This window comes from Phascolarctos cinereus, unplaced genomic scaffold (assembly GCF_003287225.1).
Source record: "Phascolarctos cinereus isolate Bilbo 61053 unplaced genomic scaffold, phaCin_HiC Scaffold_8;HRSCAF=390, whole genome shotgun sequence".
Taxonomy (NCBI): domain Eukaryota; kingdom Metazoa; phylum Chordata; class Mammalia; order Diprotodontia; family Phascolarctidae; genus Phascolarctos; species Phascolarctos cinereus.
The window spans coordinates 29737232-29757670 of record NW_027556291.1 but is presented as its reverse complement, the minus strand read 5'-3'; the positions used below and the strand labels follow the sequence as shown (position 1 = coordinate 29757670).

The 20439-nt window shown below is 40.7% G+C and overlaps 1 protein-coding gene across 5 annotated transcripts in view; it reads left to right on the top strand.

Moving 5' to 3' along the window:
• MTMR1 (myotubularin related protein 1) overlaps nucleotides 1-20439 on the top strand; it is a 57851-nt gene that overhangs the window by 25941 nt on the left and 11471 nt on the right. For all 5 annotated transcript variants that reach the window (XM_020975053.2, XM_020975050.2, XM_020975049.2 and 2 more), the window contains 6 exons: nucleotides 2124-2312; nucleotides 3810-3995; nucleotides 6620-6826; nucleotides 7499-7591; nucleotides 10686-10799; nucleotides 19559-19735. In XM_020975053.2, the coding sequence (XP_020830712.1) occupies nucleotides 2124-2312; nucleotides 3810-3995; nucleotides 6620-6826; nucleotides 7499-7591; nucleotides 10686-10799; nucleotides 19559-19735 (966 nt within the window). The remainder of the gene's footprint in view (nucleotides 1-2123; nucleotides 2313-3809; nucleotides 3996-6619; nucleotides 6827-7498; nucleotides 7592-10685; nucleotides 10800-19558; nucleotides 19736-20439) is intronic.

Sequence of the window (20439 nt, the reverse complement as noted above, 5' to 3'; positions counted from 1 at the left end):
AAACCAGGAGGCAGAGATGACAAAGGAGAGTATTCCATGCATGTTAAGTTTAAGGTCTATGTTGTTGGGAAAAATATGCTGTCCCAATGCAACTTTCCCCTGTGCCCACCTGATCTCCAGTCCCAGGTGAAAAGAGGAGCCACACATTGCTCTGACTTCGCGCCTTCCATCTCCTGCTGCGTATGGCGCCGTCTGCCTTCTGATCTGCCTAACATGTGGAGAGCCTTTGGTGCAAAGAGGAGCAATGTTCCCTTTGACCTTGGACCTTCTGTGTCCAGCTACACAGTTGGTGGAGAGCAGGACTTCCATGTCTTACCGTGCTGGTTCATCTTCCATCTCCTGCTGCACTCATCTCTTGCCTAATATCCAGCCTTTGAAAGGAAAAGAGGAATGAAAAGTGGTCTCCCATTTCCATCTCACATTGTGCTTGCCTCCTATCTGATCTCCAGCATCCTTGATGAACAGTCTCGCACCTGGTCATAACCCACACATCCTATCATCTACAACCTTATTCCCCCATCCGCCATTTCTTTATTCCTTATTCCCTTCCCTGCCCTCTCCTTTCACTGTGCCCTCTGCAATGTCTGTTCCATACACAGCAAACTTCCTTTCATCTTAAAATCTTTTCCTCTCCTACTCCTTTCATTTTCTAGCAATCACTGAAGCCTAGCACCCCCCACCCCAATGACATAGCCTCCCTGGCCACCCTTTCCAGTACTGACTACACCTCTCATTCCCTTCAGCTCATTAGTCAAGTTGGAAAAGGGTTGGAATGCTCCTTGCTCCCCCATTGCCACTTCCAAGTTCTCCTCATCTCTTCATCACTCACTAATCTCTCCTCCTCCTCTGAGGTCCATGTTATTCATATCTACCACCCAAACCAAATCTTGGTACTTGTTATCTATAGATCTCCAGGTCCCATGCCTTCCAACCTCAGCAAGTTCAGTACCTGCTTTACAATTTTTCTTCCCTCCTCAACTCCTACCTTCATAATAGGGGACTTTAACATACATAATGATTCTCCCTTCAGCACCCTAACCCCACTCAGTTCCTGAACTTACTCACTTCCCATGATGTACTCCTCTACCCCACCTTAGCCACACACAAAGATGGTCATATCCTTGATGTTGCCATCACCCATAAATGTACTACCTCCGTATTCAAGAATTCTGAAATATCCATCCTTTTACCTAAACACAATCTCTTGGCTTTCTCTACCTCTTTCTCTGCCTTACCTTACCTGCTCTTCATCCACACTATGACTTCCAATGCTTTGACCCCTCAGTTCTCTTCCAGGTCATCTCTCCTACTCTGCCCACTCTCTCTCGTCCCCATCTTGACCTCTTGGTGAATCAGTTTAACTTTACACTGTCCTCCTCTCTTGAGTTCCTCACCCCTTTTTTGTATCCCCAATTATACCCTGCCAAGCTTCAGCCTTGGATCATTCCTGCCATTCACTGGCTTCACTCCTACACATATACTGCTAAATGTAGGTGGAGAAAATCACACAACCATTTTGACTGGATCCACTACAAATTTATGCTACACAATTTCAACTGGGCCCTCGCTGCTACTTAGACAATCCTTCCACACCTCCCTTATCAACTCAGCTATCCCACTCTCCACTTTACCTCTCTGCATATGTTTTCCCCTCACCCTCTCAGAAAACTTTGCCTCATTTTTTATATATGTGTATGTATGTATATATATATATATATATACACACACACACACACACACACACACACACACACACACACACACGCACGCACATACATACATACATACATACATACATACACACACACACACACAGGCTAAATTGAAGGTAGTCTCAGAGGGCAAACAAGATTAACAAAGACTTGGAAGGTCCTATTGTAGGTGAGACTTGAAGAAAGCCAGGGAAGCCAGGAGGTAGAGATGAGGAGGGAGGGAGAGAGTTAGAGATATCAGGGATAGCTAGTGACAAGACTGGAGGTGGAATTGGGAGGTGGAATGGTTGGTGCAAGGGAGCACCGAGAGGGTTATTTTCACTGGATTGCAGAGTCCATGGAAGGGAGGAAGTTACAATTCCTTTTATTACAGTTCTTTATACTGACACGTATCCTTTACAAACAAACTAGGTCTTGTCCTGGATTCATCCTGAGAGTCAGGCAACAATTACTCGATGCAGCCAGCCACTTGTGGGCCCAAATGATAAACGCTGCAAAGAAGATGAAAAATACTTGCAAACGATTATGGACGCTAATGCCCAGTCACATAAACTTATTATTTTTGATGCCAGACAAAACAGTGTTGCTGATACTAACAAGGTATGTTATTAGAGTTGCTTAAGAAATGTAATTTCAAAGTAAGACTTTTAGAAAAATGTATGCTTTGTAAATGACTGAGTTCTCTCCTCCTTAAAGATAGAGCCATTCTTAGGGCACCAGGCACTCTGAGCAGCCAGCAGATTTTGACCCCATATTTACACTAGTCTCTGATCTGTACTTTTAATGCAACAGAATAAGGCTTCTTTTTTCTTTTTTCCTCTTTACCACTTTGGGAAAGTGATTCCATAGGCAGAAATCTCATCTGTTGTACCAACTAATTACATGTCTAGAAAGGGTGTGAATGTCCTAAGAATGAAATAATTATTTCATTGAAATGAGCTTGAGGCAATGGCATTTTTTTAAAAAAGTGCAACTTCGACCTTCATAGCTTATTTTCCAAAGATTTCCTTCTGCCAGCTCTTATCTATAGATGCTTTCTAGCTACGGCACAGCTGGGTCTCAAGCCATGCTTTTTGTAGATTGAGTTTGTATTCTAAACATGTGTTCCCCTTGGATGCTGTGTCTTTCTGCTTGAGACTCCTTTCTCACAGATATATTATAGAAAGGAGTCCATAATTAGAAAATACAGGTATATTTTAGTTCCCCTGCAAAAAAAACCAAAGTGTTCTCCAGATTATTTTGTTGTACTGAAATTTTTTTTAATTAAAAAAACAAAACAAAACTACTTGAAATCTGTTTCATTGGCTGGAGCTTGGAAATCTTTTTACCCTGAAGAGATTTTGTGTCACACATCTGCCATATTGAAGTTTGACCTGGATTTGCAAATGGCTTTAGCCTTTCTTTGTCAGGAAAACTGAGACCAAACACAGATTTAGCACTATCAACATGGGGTTCTTCATAAAAAAGGTCTGTTCTCCATCACTAGCTCTGCCTGGCTTCCACTCTACTGGACATGTCCTCCCCTTCTTGCTAAGATAAGCTGTTCATTTGAAATCTCATCACTGTGAAGAATGACTCAGGTTTGGATATGCTATACCTTCCCACTTCCCTCAGCCTCCTATCTACTCTGATTCTAGGGCTACAGGGTGGAGTACGAAACTCCTCCAAATGCCTTCCTTTATAGAGGGCTCACAACCTTTCTGGTAACTCCATTCTCCATAGGCTGTTCTGTTTGGCTTCTGTTCCATGGAACAAGATGCCCCACCTGGGCCCAGCACTCCCTAGTGCCTTCTCTAATTTTCAGCTTCCTCTCGTGTGATGTCTTCCCCCATTAGCCTGTAAGTTCCTTAAGGACTGAAGCTGTCCCTTTTTCTTATTTGTATCTCTAGCATTTAGCACAGTGCCTGGCTCATAGTAGGAGCTTAATAAATGTTTATTGAATTGAAAAAAGAAGGTTCACTTGACAATACTGTTTTAAAACAAACCTTGGGAGACTGTAGGGTACCAGTCGTTTCTGTGAATAGTTTGAATATTTTTTTCTGTACAGAAATGAGAAAGTCTAGATAAACTACCAGCATGTTAATTTATTTTAAACAGGCAAAAGGTGGAGGATATGAAAGTGAAAGTGCCTATCCAAATGCTGAGCTGATATTCTTGGAAATTCATAATATTCATGTGATGAGAGAATCATTACGGAAATTGAAAGAAATTGTTTATCCTTCAATTGATGAGGCCAAGTGGCTATCCAACGTGGATGCAACACATTGGCTGGAATATATAAGGGTAAAGAACTTACGTCTCAAAACTGTGCCGTTAAAATTTTGTGTGGCCTTAGGTTGGTGTTAATCTTACAGATGAATGTATCTCTTGGGCTCTCTTTTCCTCTGTTTCTATGAACAGAAATCTTGATGTGTCCTTGGGGGTGGAGGAAGAGGTGTTCAGAGGCAGTGCTTCAGAACAGGGATGTTGTCACTTAAATGACAACATGGATTTAGAGTGAAAAGTGACCTGATATATATATCATGTAGTCCACCATATGTTTTAAAGATTAAGAAACTGAGACTTAGAGTAGTTATTTGACTTGGATTATAAGTAGCTGAACCAGGATTCAAGCTCTCCTCCCTCAGCATGCCTCCCAGCTTACCCAACAAACAGGCTCCTCTGGCTGTTGTGGAGACACAAACTCAGAAAGGAAACGGGGCTTGTCCTCAAGGAACACTGAGGAAACAAGTAAAAAGCGTGCTTGCACGCATGTGTGCGTGTCTGTCAATTCCTTTTAATTTTGGATTTTAAAAAAAAATCAGCTGTACAAGGACAGGACAGGAGAGATGTGGCTAGACAGCACTTGGAGTGAGAAAGATCCAAGGATTTAATACTGAACCAAAGAGTCAACAGTGACTGCCAAGAAGAGCCCTGTGATGAGGAGCCTAGTGTCTCAGATCAGAAAGGTAGTAGCACGGCTGCTGTTTGTGTCTCAGGCTACCCATCAGCTATAATGTGTAATTCTGGGCACCTCATTCTAAAAAGGACAATAATAAGCCAGGACAAAAACCTTCAGAGTAGGTTAATGTCTGAGGGATCCTCTCCAGCACCATCCCTGGGCCAGACACTTGCTAGCTGCTAGGCAGACAGAGGAAATGAGCAGTGTCTGCCCTCAAGAAGCATTCATTTGGCTGGTTGTTTAAGGAACTGGGGGTGTTAAGCTTGGAGAAGATAGGACTGGGAGAATACAGTAAGCTACCTTCAAAGATCTGAAGAACTATCATGTAGGAAAAACCACTGAGTAATGGGCCAGCAGTACAAGGAGTCAGCTTTATGCTCGCTATCTTTATTAGGAAGTACATCCATATAGCTGATCAAAACTAAAATGGCCTGCCTTGCAGAGTAGGCAGCTGCCTTTGCTGAAGATGTTCAGATGGAGAAGTTGGCTGACTACTCGTCAGGGATGTGGAAGGGCGGGTTCATGCATTGGGTTAAAGGTTAAATTAAGTGACGTTAAGTTCCCTTACAGTGCTAAGATTCTAGATACTCTACTCTTTAATTGATAATGAATTCTTAGTAATTATATCTTATGACATGCTATCCTAACATAACCATCCTAAGACAGCATGTCATTGTCAACAGTGTTGGAATTGGAGTCAGGAGAGACTTGGGTTCAGAAAGCCTCTGACACTTTAAAGCTTTGTGAACATGGACAAGTTACTTTGTTAGCCTCAATATTCTCGTTTGTAAAATAGGGATGTTATCATAGTGTTTCCAAGATACTCAGATGAGAATGTATATAAAGCTCTGTGCGAACTTTAAAGTGCTGTGGGGATACTGATACCAAAGTGAGACAGGCCCTACACCCTGGGCCTGCAGGCCTCGAAGTCACATGTGGCCCTCTAGGTCCTTAAGCATGACCTTTTGACCGAATCCAAACTTCATAGAACAAATCCTTTTATTAAGTCAAAGGGCCACGCTTGAAGACCTAGAGGGCCACATGTGGCCCTGAGGCCACAGATTCTCCACCCCTACCCTGTACCCTTATATTCTTTTGAGGGGTTAGAGCATGTTTAGAGATATAGAACTGCAGGACAGAAATAATAAAAAACAGTGGGGAGGGATCAAAAGAGGCCACTTGAAGGAGTTACTAACTCAGCTGAGCCTTGAAGGGAGCTACGAGTTCAGCGACATGGAACCTGCAAAGTAGGAGCATAGAGTAGGAGAGGAGGAGTAATGTTGAATCAGTCTGGAAGCCTTGGCAGGAGCCAGATTGGGAAAGGCTTTAAAGGCCAAACAGGAGCTATTTTATTCTAAAAGCAAGAAGTGACTACTGACACTTCTTTTGCAGGCGGGTATCAGAGAAGGATTAGAGGTTGAAAATTCAGAGAAAGGGGAATGATTAAGATAAAAGAGAATCAGCTCAAGGGCACAAGTAGAGAGGCAAAGAGAATCATAATAATGATGGCGGCTCACACTTAATATTTTAAGGTTTGCTTTACGTTACATTACCTCATTTGATCCTCAAAGTAACCCTGTGAGGGTAGGTACTATTATGCCTGTTTTACGGGCAAGTATATATGCTTAGAGAGTTTGGTTGAGTGCTTTATCCAAGGTCAGACAGCTAATTAAGTGAGAAGGGCCGCCGCATCCCCTGAGACAGGAGAAAAGGAGGCAAGAATAGGGATGGTCAGGTGATTTAAAGTCTGGAATTAGAGAGAAAAAGGAATTCAAACAAATGAACGCAGTTCTTTCAGTGAAATATTAGGTGAAGTTCTGTGTTTAGAAGAATTGGAGAAGGGGATGATGAAAATGGCTTGAGGAGTGAAGAGAAGGTTTGGAATGCCTGCATTCCTATTAACATGGACGTGAAACATTTTTTTTTTATTAAAAGGTGTTAAAAGTGTCTGCTTTCTTTTCTGAAGATGCTTCTTGCTGGAGCAGTAAGAATTGCTGACAAAATAGAATCTGGAAAAACTTCTGTGGTGATACATTGTAGTGATGGCTGGGATCGAACTGCACAGCTCACGTCTCTGGCTATGCTGATGTTGGACAGCTATTACCGCACCATTCAAGGATTTGAGGCCCTTGTAGAAAAAGAGTGGACAAGCTTTGGGCACAGGTTTGCACTGGTGAGCTGAGATCACTTGGTTACTAGTTAGCTGTGATGTCATCATCTTCAATATATTTCCTGTTCTATACTAGGAATGGTGGGTTACTATAGTAGAATAACATGAAATGCAAAATTCATAGTGTTTCTGATGGGATGTTTTTATACCTTCCTTCTGTGTCCTCATTGCAGTTATAGCAGACTTCTAAACAAATATCCAGGAACCCGCTAGCTCTTTGTAGTGAGTCTGCACCGGGCTTTGCTTCGGAGTGAACTCAAAGGTGACATTTTGTCTTTTAGTGAAAAGCAAAGCGATTGTGGGTCTCTCCCAGATTGTCAGTACTATCGAGAAAAGAAGGAGCTTTTAAAAGTTTTTCGAATAGTTACTTTGTGTTTATGTAATCAGTTGCCAATTTATAGTCGATGTAGATGAAGGACCTCTATGTATGTCCTTTGCAGGTGGCCGGCCTTACAAACATTTTTTAAATCATATAAGCTTGTTGATCATATGCATATTTCTTTAATTACCTCATTTGTGTGAAAGGAAATGACAAAACATCAACATCCTAGGACATAATAGAGAGACTGGAAAAGTCCCCAAATAAGAAAAAAGTTACTTCCATTATACATCCTAATATGTGTGTGTGTATATATATATATATGTAGCTTGTTTTTTTCTTTTTCTTTTTAAAAGAGAGTAGGCCATGGTGATGACAACCATGCAGATGCTGATAGATCTCCTATATTTCTGCAGTTTATTGATTGTGTCTGGCAAATGACAAAACAGGTAAGAGACTTTAGAAAGTATCATGCAAATATGTGTGGTCTTTTGATTGAGATATTTTATAATGAGGTTGAAGATTAGCTATCTTTTCAGTGAAGTTCCCCGGTAGAGTTAAGATGATCTCTATGTATTCGTTGATGGAAAGATTGGGGTTTTTTGATCCTGTTTCACTCAGTTTGATTGTATTTCAGCAGAGCGCTCTCTGAGAATGTGTATTGTCCTCTCTCTATACCTTTTCTGCCAACAGGTGGGGGATCTGTTTTATTATCATTCTTCTAGAGTCATAACTGCTTATGACTTTGATCAATTGTTCGTCTTTCTAAGTTGTTTTCCTTCATGTTGTGGTTTCTTGTGAACTGTCTTTCTGGTTCTACTAACTTCACTTTGCTTCAGTTTCATACAAGGCTTCCCAAGACTCCAGATTCTTCATATTCATTTAGAAGCACCACAATCTTCCATCACATTCACATGCCACAGTTTCCTCAGCCATTCCCCAATTGGTAGACTACTACATTGTTTTCAGTTCTTTGCTACCACAAAAAGTGCTTCTATAAACATTTTTGTATGTATGTGTCTTTTCCTTCTGTCCTTGACCTCTTTGGAGTGTATGCTCAGTAGTGATATTGCTAAATTAAAAGGCACATGTGCATTTCCCAGTGATGTCCCCAACCACTTCTGCACCATCAGGTTGTCTTCTAACCTTCTTTATGGCCCAAGCCTCTGCTCATACAAATACATGGAAATCCCTCCCCTGAATTATTGCCATAAAAACTAAAAGTAATAAAATTATGGGACAAACTCACTTATCCTGAGGTCACTTCTCTGGCAACCTAATTTGTAATATGGCCCAGAACTCAGAAGTAAGCAAAGAGATTTTCCTCGGAAGAAGCAAAATCCATTTCACATCCTTCATGGGCTTTGTTTATAAGACAAATGCTTCCCTCAGAACCAGTTTACTCTTTCTTTATGTACTATTCGAACGGACTGAGTTGTTTGATTCCCAGCTTACGTGCTATAAATGACACATCAGAAGAGCAGCAGGAATAAGAAGGAGGAAAACCCGTAGGCAGGATGACAGCAACAAGAGGAGACCAAAAAAGGCCTCAAAATTCAGAGCATTCAGAAGCCCCAGAACTTGGAGGAGATGCTCTTTAGGGTCCTTCTCTCTCTCTCCCTCACTCTATGTTTCTCTTTTAAACCCCCCCACCCCACCCCATCTCCTGGCCACGCTTTTATTTGTAACATGCCAGCATCTGCAGCTCAGGATTAGTGTAAAGAACATCTCCATTAGTGCTAGACACCAGCATGAAGAAAATCCAGTTAACTGCAGATTCAGGTGCTGGAGGGTGATCCAGGGCCAGGTTTTCCTGTGACTTCTTCAGACCAGTGATGGACAAAGAATGGACAACTCTACGTTGATTGTATTGGTTTTGCACACGTTCATTTGTCCTTAATATAGTTGCAATAAGAATATAATTAATTTTTAAAAATCATTGTTAGCTGATTTTTAAATCCAGAAGCCCTGTATGAAAATATTTCAATTAAGACTGTTTTTACTCTCTTAAAGCTTAAAACTGCACCAAGACTTTGGGCACACCATGGAGTAATAGGAGCATCTGCTTCTTAAATTTTATGTATATATTTAATTGGCTATTGAATAATCTGTCAAATGAATTATGCAAGTTAAGATGCACGCTAATGATGAAAAGAAAATGTGATTTTCTTTCCAAGATCCTAAGCTGCAGAGCAGGAGCTTAGGATCTTGGAGGTTGTCTGGAGCCCCGAGAGGTTCAGTGACCTCCCAAGGGTCGCACAGCCAGGACCCTCCAGACTCAGGACTTGAAGCCAGCTCTTCCTGACCCCAGGCCAGCCCCCGAGCCTTTCTGCCACAGGGTCTTTGCTTTTCAGTTAAGTGCTACAGAGAGTCAGGAAAACTGAACTTTACTAATGTACACAAATGCAATATAAACTTCTGACTTGGGGTCTTGTTTAATCCTTGAAAAGATAGTGAATGTTGTTGTCAGGTGCTTTTAAATAAACATCAAGCATCTTTTGAGGGGAAGAGAGCAGAGCAACAATGATCAGCTGCTGGGACTCCCCCTCCCATTGTTTTAACTTCATTACTATTTCTTTATATCACTAAAGGGTGTTTTCAGAGTGCCACAGAATTAATTACAGGTGCCTGAGTAGTCAGTAACACCGCAGAAAAGGTGCAGGCCAGGATCCAAAGGATATTGGCCCACGAAAAGGGGAAACAGCAGGTCTTCAACCTCAGAGCAAGGCAACGTGGCCTCCAAAAATTACCTAAAGGACACGTTTCTTCAAATGTCACCTCTTTAGGTAGGGAAGTCTGATTCTGCCATCTCCGCAATAGTGAAACCCCAATCAGATGGTAGTTGTTGTGCGTCTTACTTTGTGTGTTACTATGAGTCACAACATATTATCCCTGGAGGTCTTTGAGCAGAGGTTGGTGAACCTCTTGTCTGAGATACCACTGAGAGGATTCCTGTTGAGAAATGGGTCAGGCTAGCTGACCTCTGAGGACCCTTTTTCCACCTGCCATGATCTTTGTGTGTCTAGGTAACACAAAAACACTGGTTGCCAGGCTGTTCAAACACCCAGCTGCAGGAGAGTGGGGGTAGGTAAGAACTTACTCAGACCCCCATAAAGCAAGCAGTAATAAAAAGCGGTAGCGGCAAAAATAAATGTTGGAGCCCGACTTCAGTGTCAAGGCCATCGAGCACTGTACCAGCCCGTGACTTCAAGCAGCAGCAGGTTGGCCAAGTGCACTATCACCACACTGACTAATGCAATTCACTATTGCCTGGGAGGTTTTAAACAAAATCTCTTTGTGCTCTGAACCTTTTCTTTGTTTAAAGTTATCAGCAAGCCCTAACCTACTTTCCAATTCTTTGTTGAAATTGTCAAAAGCCAACAGAGCTGAGTGGACAAAGGGCTTCCTTTCTCACCAAATAGGCACCATCTGTTCACCTTTGGTCAGATGCTAAACTATGGCTGAGCATGTTTTAGAGTTGATAGGGTTGTGTTTTAGGTTGTGTGCTTGCAATCTAAACCGGATGTTTCCTCCTCTTTTAAGTTTCCTTCAGCATTTGAATTCAATGAACTCTTCTTGATTACCATCTTGGATCACCTTTACAGTTGTCTTTTTGGGACTTTTCTGTGCAACTGTGAACAACAACGGTTAAAAGAGGTAAAGATACCCTACTTTTATTTTATGTTTATGATGTTCGTCCAGATGTTTTTATAGTCAGGTGGCTTTAGTGGAGAGAATACAGGACTAGAAGTCAAGAGAATTGAGTTCTGCCTCTGACTTTCTCACTAACTAGCTGTTTGACCCTGGCCAAGTGACTTTACCTTCCCTGGGCCTCAGTTTCTTCATCCAGAAATCAAGGGGTTGAACCAGATGACCATAACCGTTTCTTGTATGATTTTAGGGTTTTTTATTTCAAAGGGATTTTCCATGGTACTTAGCAGAAAGGTACGTGAATAAATAAAATCAATGGATTATCTAAGAACTTTAATTTAGCCAGTAGTTTAACCTTCTCTGCCATCAAACCTGTGACAAGAAGCTGGTGCCAGGTATGGTCAAGAAGCTGGTGCCAGGTATGGTGTAGAGTTGCATTTTAACTCCTAGCCCTTCTGAGATCATAATCACAGAAGTGAGCTAATATGGGGGAAGGAGAGGAAAAATGGCATAGGTATTTTCATAAGCTAAATGAACAATCTTCCTGAATTAAAAGTGACTACTTTAAGTGAGGGTCTGCTAGATGGTGCTGCAGTGAATAGAGTGCCCACCCTTGGGTCAGGAAGGCTTATCTTCCTGAGTTCAAATCTGGCCTCAGATGCTTAATAGCTGTGTGACTCTGGGTACCTCATCCTATATGCCTCAGTTTCCTCACCTGTAAAATGAGCTGGAGAAGGAAATGGCAAACCACTGCCGTATCTCTGCCAAGAAGACCCCAAAATAGGATCACAGAGAGTCGGACATGACTGAAAAATGACTGAACAAAAAATATTAAGTGACTTAAGCACAACAGAAAGCTTTAGATTTGAAGACAAAATATTCTGTAAGGAAAGTGAACTTTCCTACTCTGCAGAAATGTCAAATGAATCGTTTATTCATTAGCTTTAAATATCCTTGGTACTCTTCCAGAGCCTTTAATGTCCAGTTCAGTAATAGAAAGCAAAAGAAGGATGTTATCACTGTCATTCTAGTGGTATATTGCTCTATTATAGCTGGTCTCTTATTGGTTACTCTTAAATCCTGTCAGCTACAGAAAGCATTTCAGTGATGTTAAGAATAATGTCTTGCAAAGCTTTTTCAGCATCTTGTATGGTGAAGTGCAGTAGCATCATATAAGGTACAAATTCCAAAGATAAAGGTATATTCAGTTATTTTCTACTGGCTTATTCTGTGGAGTGTGAACAAAGGTTTGTACAGTAAAGCACAAACCACTTCATATTTCTACGAATTGACAGTAGAACAGTGCCTACTAGAGAAGCAAGATGAGAGCATAGCCATTATCAATATAAATTATGATTTAATTGTTATTTTCTTTGATTAGTCAGAGAGGGATCAATAATATCTGACTATATTCAAAGGCTGATTCTAGTGCAGTAAATACTCGTTTGTAGTCACTGAAATACCTTTATCCCTCCCCCCCAGCACACACACACACAGAGTCATCTAATTAATAACTTCTTTTTTATTCCTTTGGGCAAAGGAAGGGAAAGCAGAAAGGTCAAGGAAAGCCAGGTATACATGAAGTCTGCCATGAAGCCTGCATCTTAAGAGAATAGGATTTCAGAAGGTTCAGGGAAAGGAGAGGTAGGTCACCATTGATAGAGTAAAGTTCTGCAGGAGAAGTCAGCCCAGAAAGAATTGGGAGGGCTCCCAGATGAACTTCTGTAGACACAAAGACAAACCATTCCCCAGTGGGGAAATGGGGAGGACTTTTCTAAAGAGCAATTTCACCATGGTTTGTGTCAGCCAAGAAAACTAATGTGATCTCAGGCCTCACCGAGAGGTGCCTACGGTCTGGTAGCAGTTCGATGATATTCGCACTGTACCTGGTCCTGGCCAGGCTATGTTGTAGGTTGTGTTTGGTTCTAGATGCCACATTTTAGGAAGCTGGAAAACATCCAAAGGAGAGTAACAGGGTAGTGAAGGGCCGTAAGATTGTGCCATTGGAGAATTAGTTGAAGGGACTCTGGGGATGTTTAGCCTGGAGAAGAGAAGTCTTAGGAATCATGATGGCTGTCTTTAAGTATTTGAAGGGCTCTTGTATGAAAGAGGGATTAAACTTGTTCTCTTTAGCCCCAGAGGACATCTAGGAGCAATGAGTGGAAGTTGCAAAGAGGCAGATGTAGGTTTGAGGTCAGGAAAAGAACAAACAAACAACTACCTGACAATTAGAACTAGCCTGAAATCAAACGGGTCACCCTTGGAAGTGGGAGGTTAGTTCCCCCTCGTCAGAGGCCTTCAAAGACCGGGTTTGATCACTTGTTGGGTGTATTGCAGAGAGGAATTCTTTTTCAGGTCTGGGTTGAAATAGATGTCTTCTAGTTGCTTTCAACTCTGCGATTCTCTGATTCTGAAAATAATAAAAGCTTGAGAGGGCTTTCATCTTTCTCTTACAACCAAAAGTGTTCGAATGATCTTGACATGCTATGCAGTAGAAGCTCCCCAGAATCATTTTGGACCATAACTTTTAACCAAACTAATCAGCCGTGCAGTCCATCAGCCCCTGGCAACTATCTGAGAGTCTCTCCTGATTGTGCTAACATATGTGGACCTACTGCAGTTAATCCTTTCATATCGAAGTTCTGATCAGAACAATTCTAGAATGGTTCCCCAACTTGGTATGTGCCTGGAGTGCTAGACAAGTGGCAAAATTTCACCTTCAGACACTGGGTAAAAGCAGGCCTGGTACACCTGTCTTGGCAGTGTGAGGGCACTAAGGAACCTGACCCTAACCATCCCTTGCTCTTCTTTCAGTAGAGAGCCGACTGCTTTGTATGAATTCGGCATGTCCAGATTTGCCCTCTTCTACATTCCTTTGGAATCTGAGTTCTTTGAAGGCAGAGAGAGTTTTTCATTTTTTGTCTTTCTGTCCCCAGTGCCTAATATAAAGCACTGCCCTTAATGGATGCTTGGTCAATGTCAAATTCAGTTTTATTCAGTTGAATTACCCTCTCCTATGAATGACTTGTCCTGCTACTGATTTTGATTTTGGATTACCTTTTTGATATCCTGTGAATTTGCCCTTTGAAATGGCAGTAGATGGGGAGGGGGATGGGCAAGGTATCACTGAACTTTGCCTGGAGGTCTCCACAGGGAAAGGTCTAACTAATTTACGTTTAGGTATTGCCCTCTATATAAATTATCATCTGATACCTTGCATGGAAATGACCCTGGATTCTCAAAAGCCGCACGAGAAGAACACAAGCTATGGCAAGTCTTAATGAAATGAAATGGCCCCTAAGTAACTCTGTCTGAGAGTCAGGGACCTATCTAGCTGTGTTTAAGGAGCCTCATCACAAGGTGGCTTGGTAACTTTTTGGTAACAGCATCTCTCAAAGATCATCTCCTAAGTTGTAGAGGAGTTGTGCACTGATAGAAGGAATTTAACAGTCATATAGTGATAGAAGTGGATGTGCCCACTGCCCTTTGACCTGGTCAGGACATACCTGGAGGAATGTATTCAATTTTGGATGCCATATTTTAGGAAGGCCCTGGATAAACTGGGAAGTGTCCAAAGAATAGCAATTATGAAAGTGAATAGCTTCCAAATCATTATATTGGAAGGTGAGTTGAAGCAATTGGGAATGTTTAACCTTGAGAAGACTCCGAAGAACATGCTGGCTGTTCTCAAGTGTCTGAAGGACCATCACAGGAGAGAGGAAATTAAACTTGTTTTGCTTTGGCCCCCAAAGGCAGAACCTAGGAGGAAAGGGGGAATTCAGTGCAGCAAACACCCTGCTGAGCATTAGGGATTACTGTTGTGACAAGACAGGGCAACTAGCCTTTTGTCCTAAGAGGTGGGGATACAAATACAAGCAAAAAGAGAGACAATCCCTGTCTTCAAGGAGAGGGATCATGTTCTCAAGGGGGAGGATAACACGGTAGGGAGCTGAAAAGTAGTGGGATGGTTGGAGTGTCAAAAGTCTGTAAAATCAGAGGCTGAGACAGCAGAGGAATAAAAGTAGGCCAGCCTAGACTCCTCCCTAAAATGGAGGCCCCAAGAGTAATTTACCAGTGGGAGGAGAGGACTGGCCCAGCCAAGATATTCCAGGGTTAGAAGAGGGAAGGTCCGAGGTGAGTCAGCAGCTGAGGTATGGTGGCAAAGTCTGGAAAGACAGAAGCAGAGCCTGGAGGGGGGAATGAAGGTTAGTTAGCCAGCTTGGGCCCCTAATGTGTCTATAGATCTGTGACCTCATCTGTGTAGCTATTCTCCTACAAAGGCAGCTAGGTGGCACAATAGATAAAGTGCTGGACTCGGAGTCAGGAAGACCTGAGTTCAAATCCAGCCTCAGATCCGTGCTAGCTGTGTGGCCTTGGCAAGTTATTTAACCTACATCTGCCCCAGTTTCTTCATCTGTAAAATGGGGCTTATAAAAGCAACTATCTTCCAGGGTTGTGAGGATAAAACTTTTGTAAAATGCTTTGCAAACCCTAAAGCACTATAAAAATGTAGCTATCATTATTATTATTAAAGACAAAAGTGAAACCATCCCTGCCCTCGAGGAGCTTAGACTCTACTGTCATAGAATCTCTAAGTGTGAGTATAAGAGAATTTGCAGGAGAAAGCATTAACAACTTGGAGGAGATAGGAATGACTTCACAGAGTGGGTGACATGTGGACTGAACCGTGAAAGAAGACAAGAAAGGGCGAGAATGAGGGACAGCTGTGGAGAGCTCGACTGAAATGAATGGATGAAGGGAAGTATGGGAGGCAGGATTAGAGCCTGTTGAGAGTCTCAACTGCCTGATTAAGAAGTTTGTCTTCTGATCCTCTGGGCAGTGGAAAGGCATCAGTGGTAGGTTGAAAAAAGATTTTATTAGTTATTTTGGGGTTGGGTTTTTTTTTTATCACTTCAGTTTCCCAATATAGCCCCCCACCCCCGAATAACAAAAAGAGTTTGAAAACAAGCAGTTCATTAAAACTGATTAACGCTTTAATCAAGTGTGAAACATCTGCTGCGTTTCCTCTTTGAAAAGAAGGGAAGGAGGCCCATTCTAAACTCTTCTTCACTGCCAGAGTTGGTCATTTTAGTTGCATAGCAGTTGGGGGCCTTGTTATTGGTGGTGTTTCAATTTACATTGCTCTAGTCATTGTGAATGTTATTTTCTTGGTTTTGTTTACTTTGTACCCATTTCTATGTCATTCCATGCCCCACTAAGTTCCTCATATTGATCATTTCTTGTGGTTCAGTAATACTCTGTCACATTCATCTATCACAGTTTGTTTAGCCATTCCCCAATTAATGAGCATATACTTTTCCCCCCAGTGTTTTGCTGTTACAATGAATGTTGCTATAATTGTTTTGGTACAATATGGGGCAGTTCTTTCTATCCTTGACTTAGTTGGTGATATATACCTAACAGGGGCATCTCTGGGTCAAAGGATACATTTTACTCACTTTCTTAGCATAATTCCAGATTGTTTTCTAGACTAGTTGGACCAATTCACATTTCCACCAACAGTGTGTGAGCATGTTTGTCTTTGTACAGACCTTCCAACATTGACTTTTCCCATCTTTTATCATGTGTGTCAAATTTGCTCAGTGTGTGAAGAGAAACTTTAGAGTTGTTTCGATGTGCATTTCTCATTAGTGATTTGGAACAATATTTCACATGGTTGTTAATAGCTTGCAATTCTTTAGACCAAATAAAGATGGATCCCTAGGGCTACAAATTGACTTTAAAAAACACAAATTAATATTATTTCTGTTGTACTGTATTTTTCTTTCTTTTGTTAACATTCCCCAATTACTTTTTTTTTTAATTTATTTTTAAATTTCAGCATTCACTTCCATAAGATTTTGAGTTTTAAATTTTCTTCCCCCACCCTAGATGGTGTACAGTCTGATGTAGGCTCTGCTTGTATGTTCCCAATTACATTTTAATATGGTTTGGGCCTTCTCTGCCAGTTTGACACTTCCGCTCTAGGTGTTTGAATCCAAACTTCACATAACAAATCCTTTTATTAAGGAGATTTGTTCTGTGAAGTTTGGATCCAGTGAAAGGGTCACACTTGAGGACCTAGAGGGCCATATGTGGCCTCAAGGCTTCAGGTTCCCCACCCCTGACATAGATATTTTCCTTTTTTTAAATGATGACTAGCTGTATTGTCTTTGATACTTCTAGTGGCCTGTTTTCAGTTTTTCCTTTGGACAAATCTGAAGCTTTGTCTAATATTGTGGAACAGCCACAGTTCAAGCTGCCAGTAACAATTCCTTGGTGTTTTGAGAACTAAACCCCTTAATGTGAAATCCAAGATGGGCTCATCGTGCACTGAATTCTGCTCTGAGTAGAGCTGTAACTGTTGTAGTGGGTAACTTTGGCAGCTCTGTAAGTTCTCTTAAAAAAAAACCCATCAAATACTCTTAGGTCCCACTAGGTGGAGCTCAATATTTGCTTATTACTTTCATGGTTACTAAACTGGTTTTGTAAACTGATGAACAATGTTGTAAAGCTCCTTCACTGAACTAGAAAGAGATGCTCATACTGTGAAAAAGGAATTAGAAATCTAAAAATAAAGCCAGAGGAACTAAAATTCTAAAACATGAAATTAATGGTTTTATGTTTGCTGGGTTTTTTTTTTATTAAATGTAATTTCTCATTGAATGCCAAAAAATGAGAAGTTCAGAATAAAATGCTTTTTTGTTTGTGTCTCTTAAATGACAAGTTGGTTGGCCCGAAATAAATTCACTGCAATTGTTTATTTGACTTTCTATTTTTAGTTTTGAATAATATTTTAGTTTTTTTCCTTAATCTGTGTTTTAATAGTAACTTATCTTGTGCATCATTTAAAAAAAAAGGCACACCAAGTTTACAAGTTATTTTCTGCGTTTCTTGTTTTGTTTTCTAAAGAAATAAAATATTAGTGAGGCCATGTTAACCAATTGTGATATTTTCAGTTCAGTGCAGATGTTTATGTTCTTTCCAAATAACATACTGTAGTAAAATAGGAATCATTTATTAAATAGTGTATAACACAGTGTCTTGCACACAGTATGAATTACTTAAAAATTTGTTGGACTAAATTACATTTGACCTTACTAGGGAAAGTTTTTGCAGCCTTGGATAAGGATGTCCCCTTCCCCACAAATACCTTTGCTTTCCTGATTATATAAAAACTTTGCCTTCCCATAATAGAAGGCTGCCTTCATTCTGCCATTTAGCTTTAACATAAGAGCAAAAACGCAAAAAATTCACAGTCCTAACTCTTGTATTATTTTTTGGCTATAAAAATATTTGTTTATTGAGGAGAACACTAAACTCCTTTCCACTGACTACGGCCCCATTACAGGCCCGAATCACCTCTCGCTAAGGCTATTAGAATTGCCTCTGTGTTGTTCTCCCTGCTTAAAATATCTCTTTTCCAATCCATCCTCCACACAACCACCAAATTAACATTCCTAAGACATAGGTTTGCAGATGTTTCTCAAATTCAACATGAACAAAATGAAATTTATTATGTTCCCCCTAAAAGCCACCCCTCTACCTATCTTCCCTGTTTCAGTTGAGGACAGACACCTCTATCTTTCTAGTCATTCAGACTTTCATAGTCATCCCCCTTCTCCTTGTCCTTATTCCTCCCCATAGCCAGTCACAGGTTCAAAAAAATCAGCTTTATAAATACAATATGGGAGTGACATGGTTAGTAATAGCTATAAAAAGTACTGAGAGTTTTAGTGGACTGCAATGTCAATATGAGTCAGCATTGTGTTGTGGTAGCAATAAAAGTTAATGTGATCTTAGGCTCCCATAAGAGCTTCCAGGCATAAGGAGGTGATAGGCCCTCTCTCGACTTTGCCTCAGAGTGTCGTACTTGGTTTTGAGCAATGCCATTGAGAAAGGATATTGATAGGTGGAGAATGTTCACAGAAGAATGTCCAAGATGGTGAATGCCCTTGAGACCCATAAGAATTGGTTGGAAAACTGTGGGAATGCTTAGCCTGGAGAAGAAAAGACTCAGGGGCCATGATACTTACATTCAAGTATCTGAAAGACTGTCACATGGAAAAGAACTCAAGTTGTTCCGTTTGGTTCCAGAGAACAGAACCAAGATTAGGTAGAAGTTGCAAAAAGAAAGACTGAGACTTGCTATCAGGGAAAAAATTCCTACTAATGTGATTTCATCAAAAGTAGAGTGGACTAGTCACCTTGGGAGGTAGTGGAGGTAGTGAAGACCGCCATTGGAGGTCTTCAAGCTCTCTAAAATCTAGCTCCTGTCTGCATTTAGATGCTTGATATAATTCCCCTGTGTGTGATCTACAATCCAGTCAACTGGGCATACTGGCTGTTCACTGTATTTGCTATTCTGTCTCTGTGCCCCTACACAATCTGGCCTTGCTTGAAATAGGCATTCTTTTCTCACCTCCACCTCTTAAATCACTAGCTTTGAGGTTCAACTCTGGTATTACCTCCTTTGTGGTTTCTTTATTTCACTCTCTCCCTCCTTAAATTACTTCCTTGCTGTTTACATCTTGTATTCCTCCTCTCTCCTGCCACTCCATTAGAATGTAAGTTCCTTGAAGGCGAGGGATATTCTTTTTTCGTCTTTGTATGTCCTGGTTCGCATGCTTTTGAACTGTTATATGATTATTAGAGGTGTTCATTTATTTCATTGTTCTGATCTTATTCAGTAAAACTAGTAATAATTCTTGTGCATATCATGAAAATGTTGAAGAGAAATTTATTTTTTTCATTTATCTTTCTAGGGTGTGAATACAAAAACTGTATCTTTATGGTCTTATATCAACAGCCAACTGGATGAGTTTTCGAATCCCTTCTATGTGAATTATGAAAACCACATTTTGTATCCTGTTGCTAGTCTGAATCATTTGGAATTGTGGGTAAATTATTATGTCCGATGGAATCCACGAATGAGACCTCAGGTATTTGGGATGTTTTGTTGATTTTTTTAAAAACCATTTCTCTTGTTTCTCCAGTAAAAATAGTATAAAAAAGGATATATGACATATATTATATTGACATATAATAATGGCGGAAATTTGCTTCTCTTCTCCCAGTTTTGAGTGATCTTTTATTTGTTCCATTGCTCTTGATATGTACCAAGTCACACTTCATCTACTAATCTCAGCGTTATTGTTGTTTTCAGTAGCTATGAGTGCATTATTACAACCAGCAGAATATTACTTGCAAACAAATTACCTCACTATTGGTAGGAAATGCCTTTGCCGTTTGGACTTAATGCTCAACATCGTCCCTGAGAGCAGCATATTTCTGATTGGTTTATACTTCACTTTATATAAATAATCAGAAGGTCATCAGAGTTCTCTCTGTTGGATCCAATAAGTAAACTTTAATTCTCTTACTCTATACCAGGGATCTATACTATTCTGTTAGGTTTTTTTGAAGTTACCGCACTTAGGTATTTTGATTTCTCTGCTTTCTCGTCCAAGCCCTCTCTTCCTATAGAAGTGGTATAGAACACATATTCATCACTTACTAGGTACTGCACTTGAACTCTGATTGTCTTGCTTTGTGCGATGCTGTCCACTAGAGGAGGTGAAGGGTGGGAAGAGAACAATCCATAAAGCATTTGAGTACTTCAGATATGCATATCTGCATATAAAAG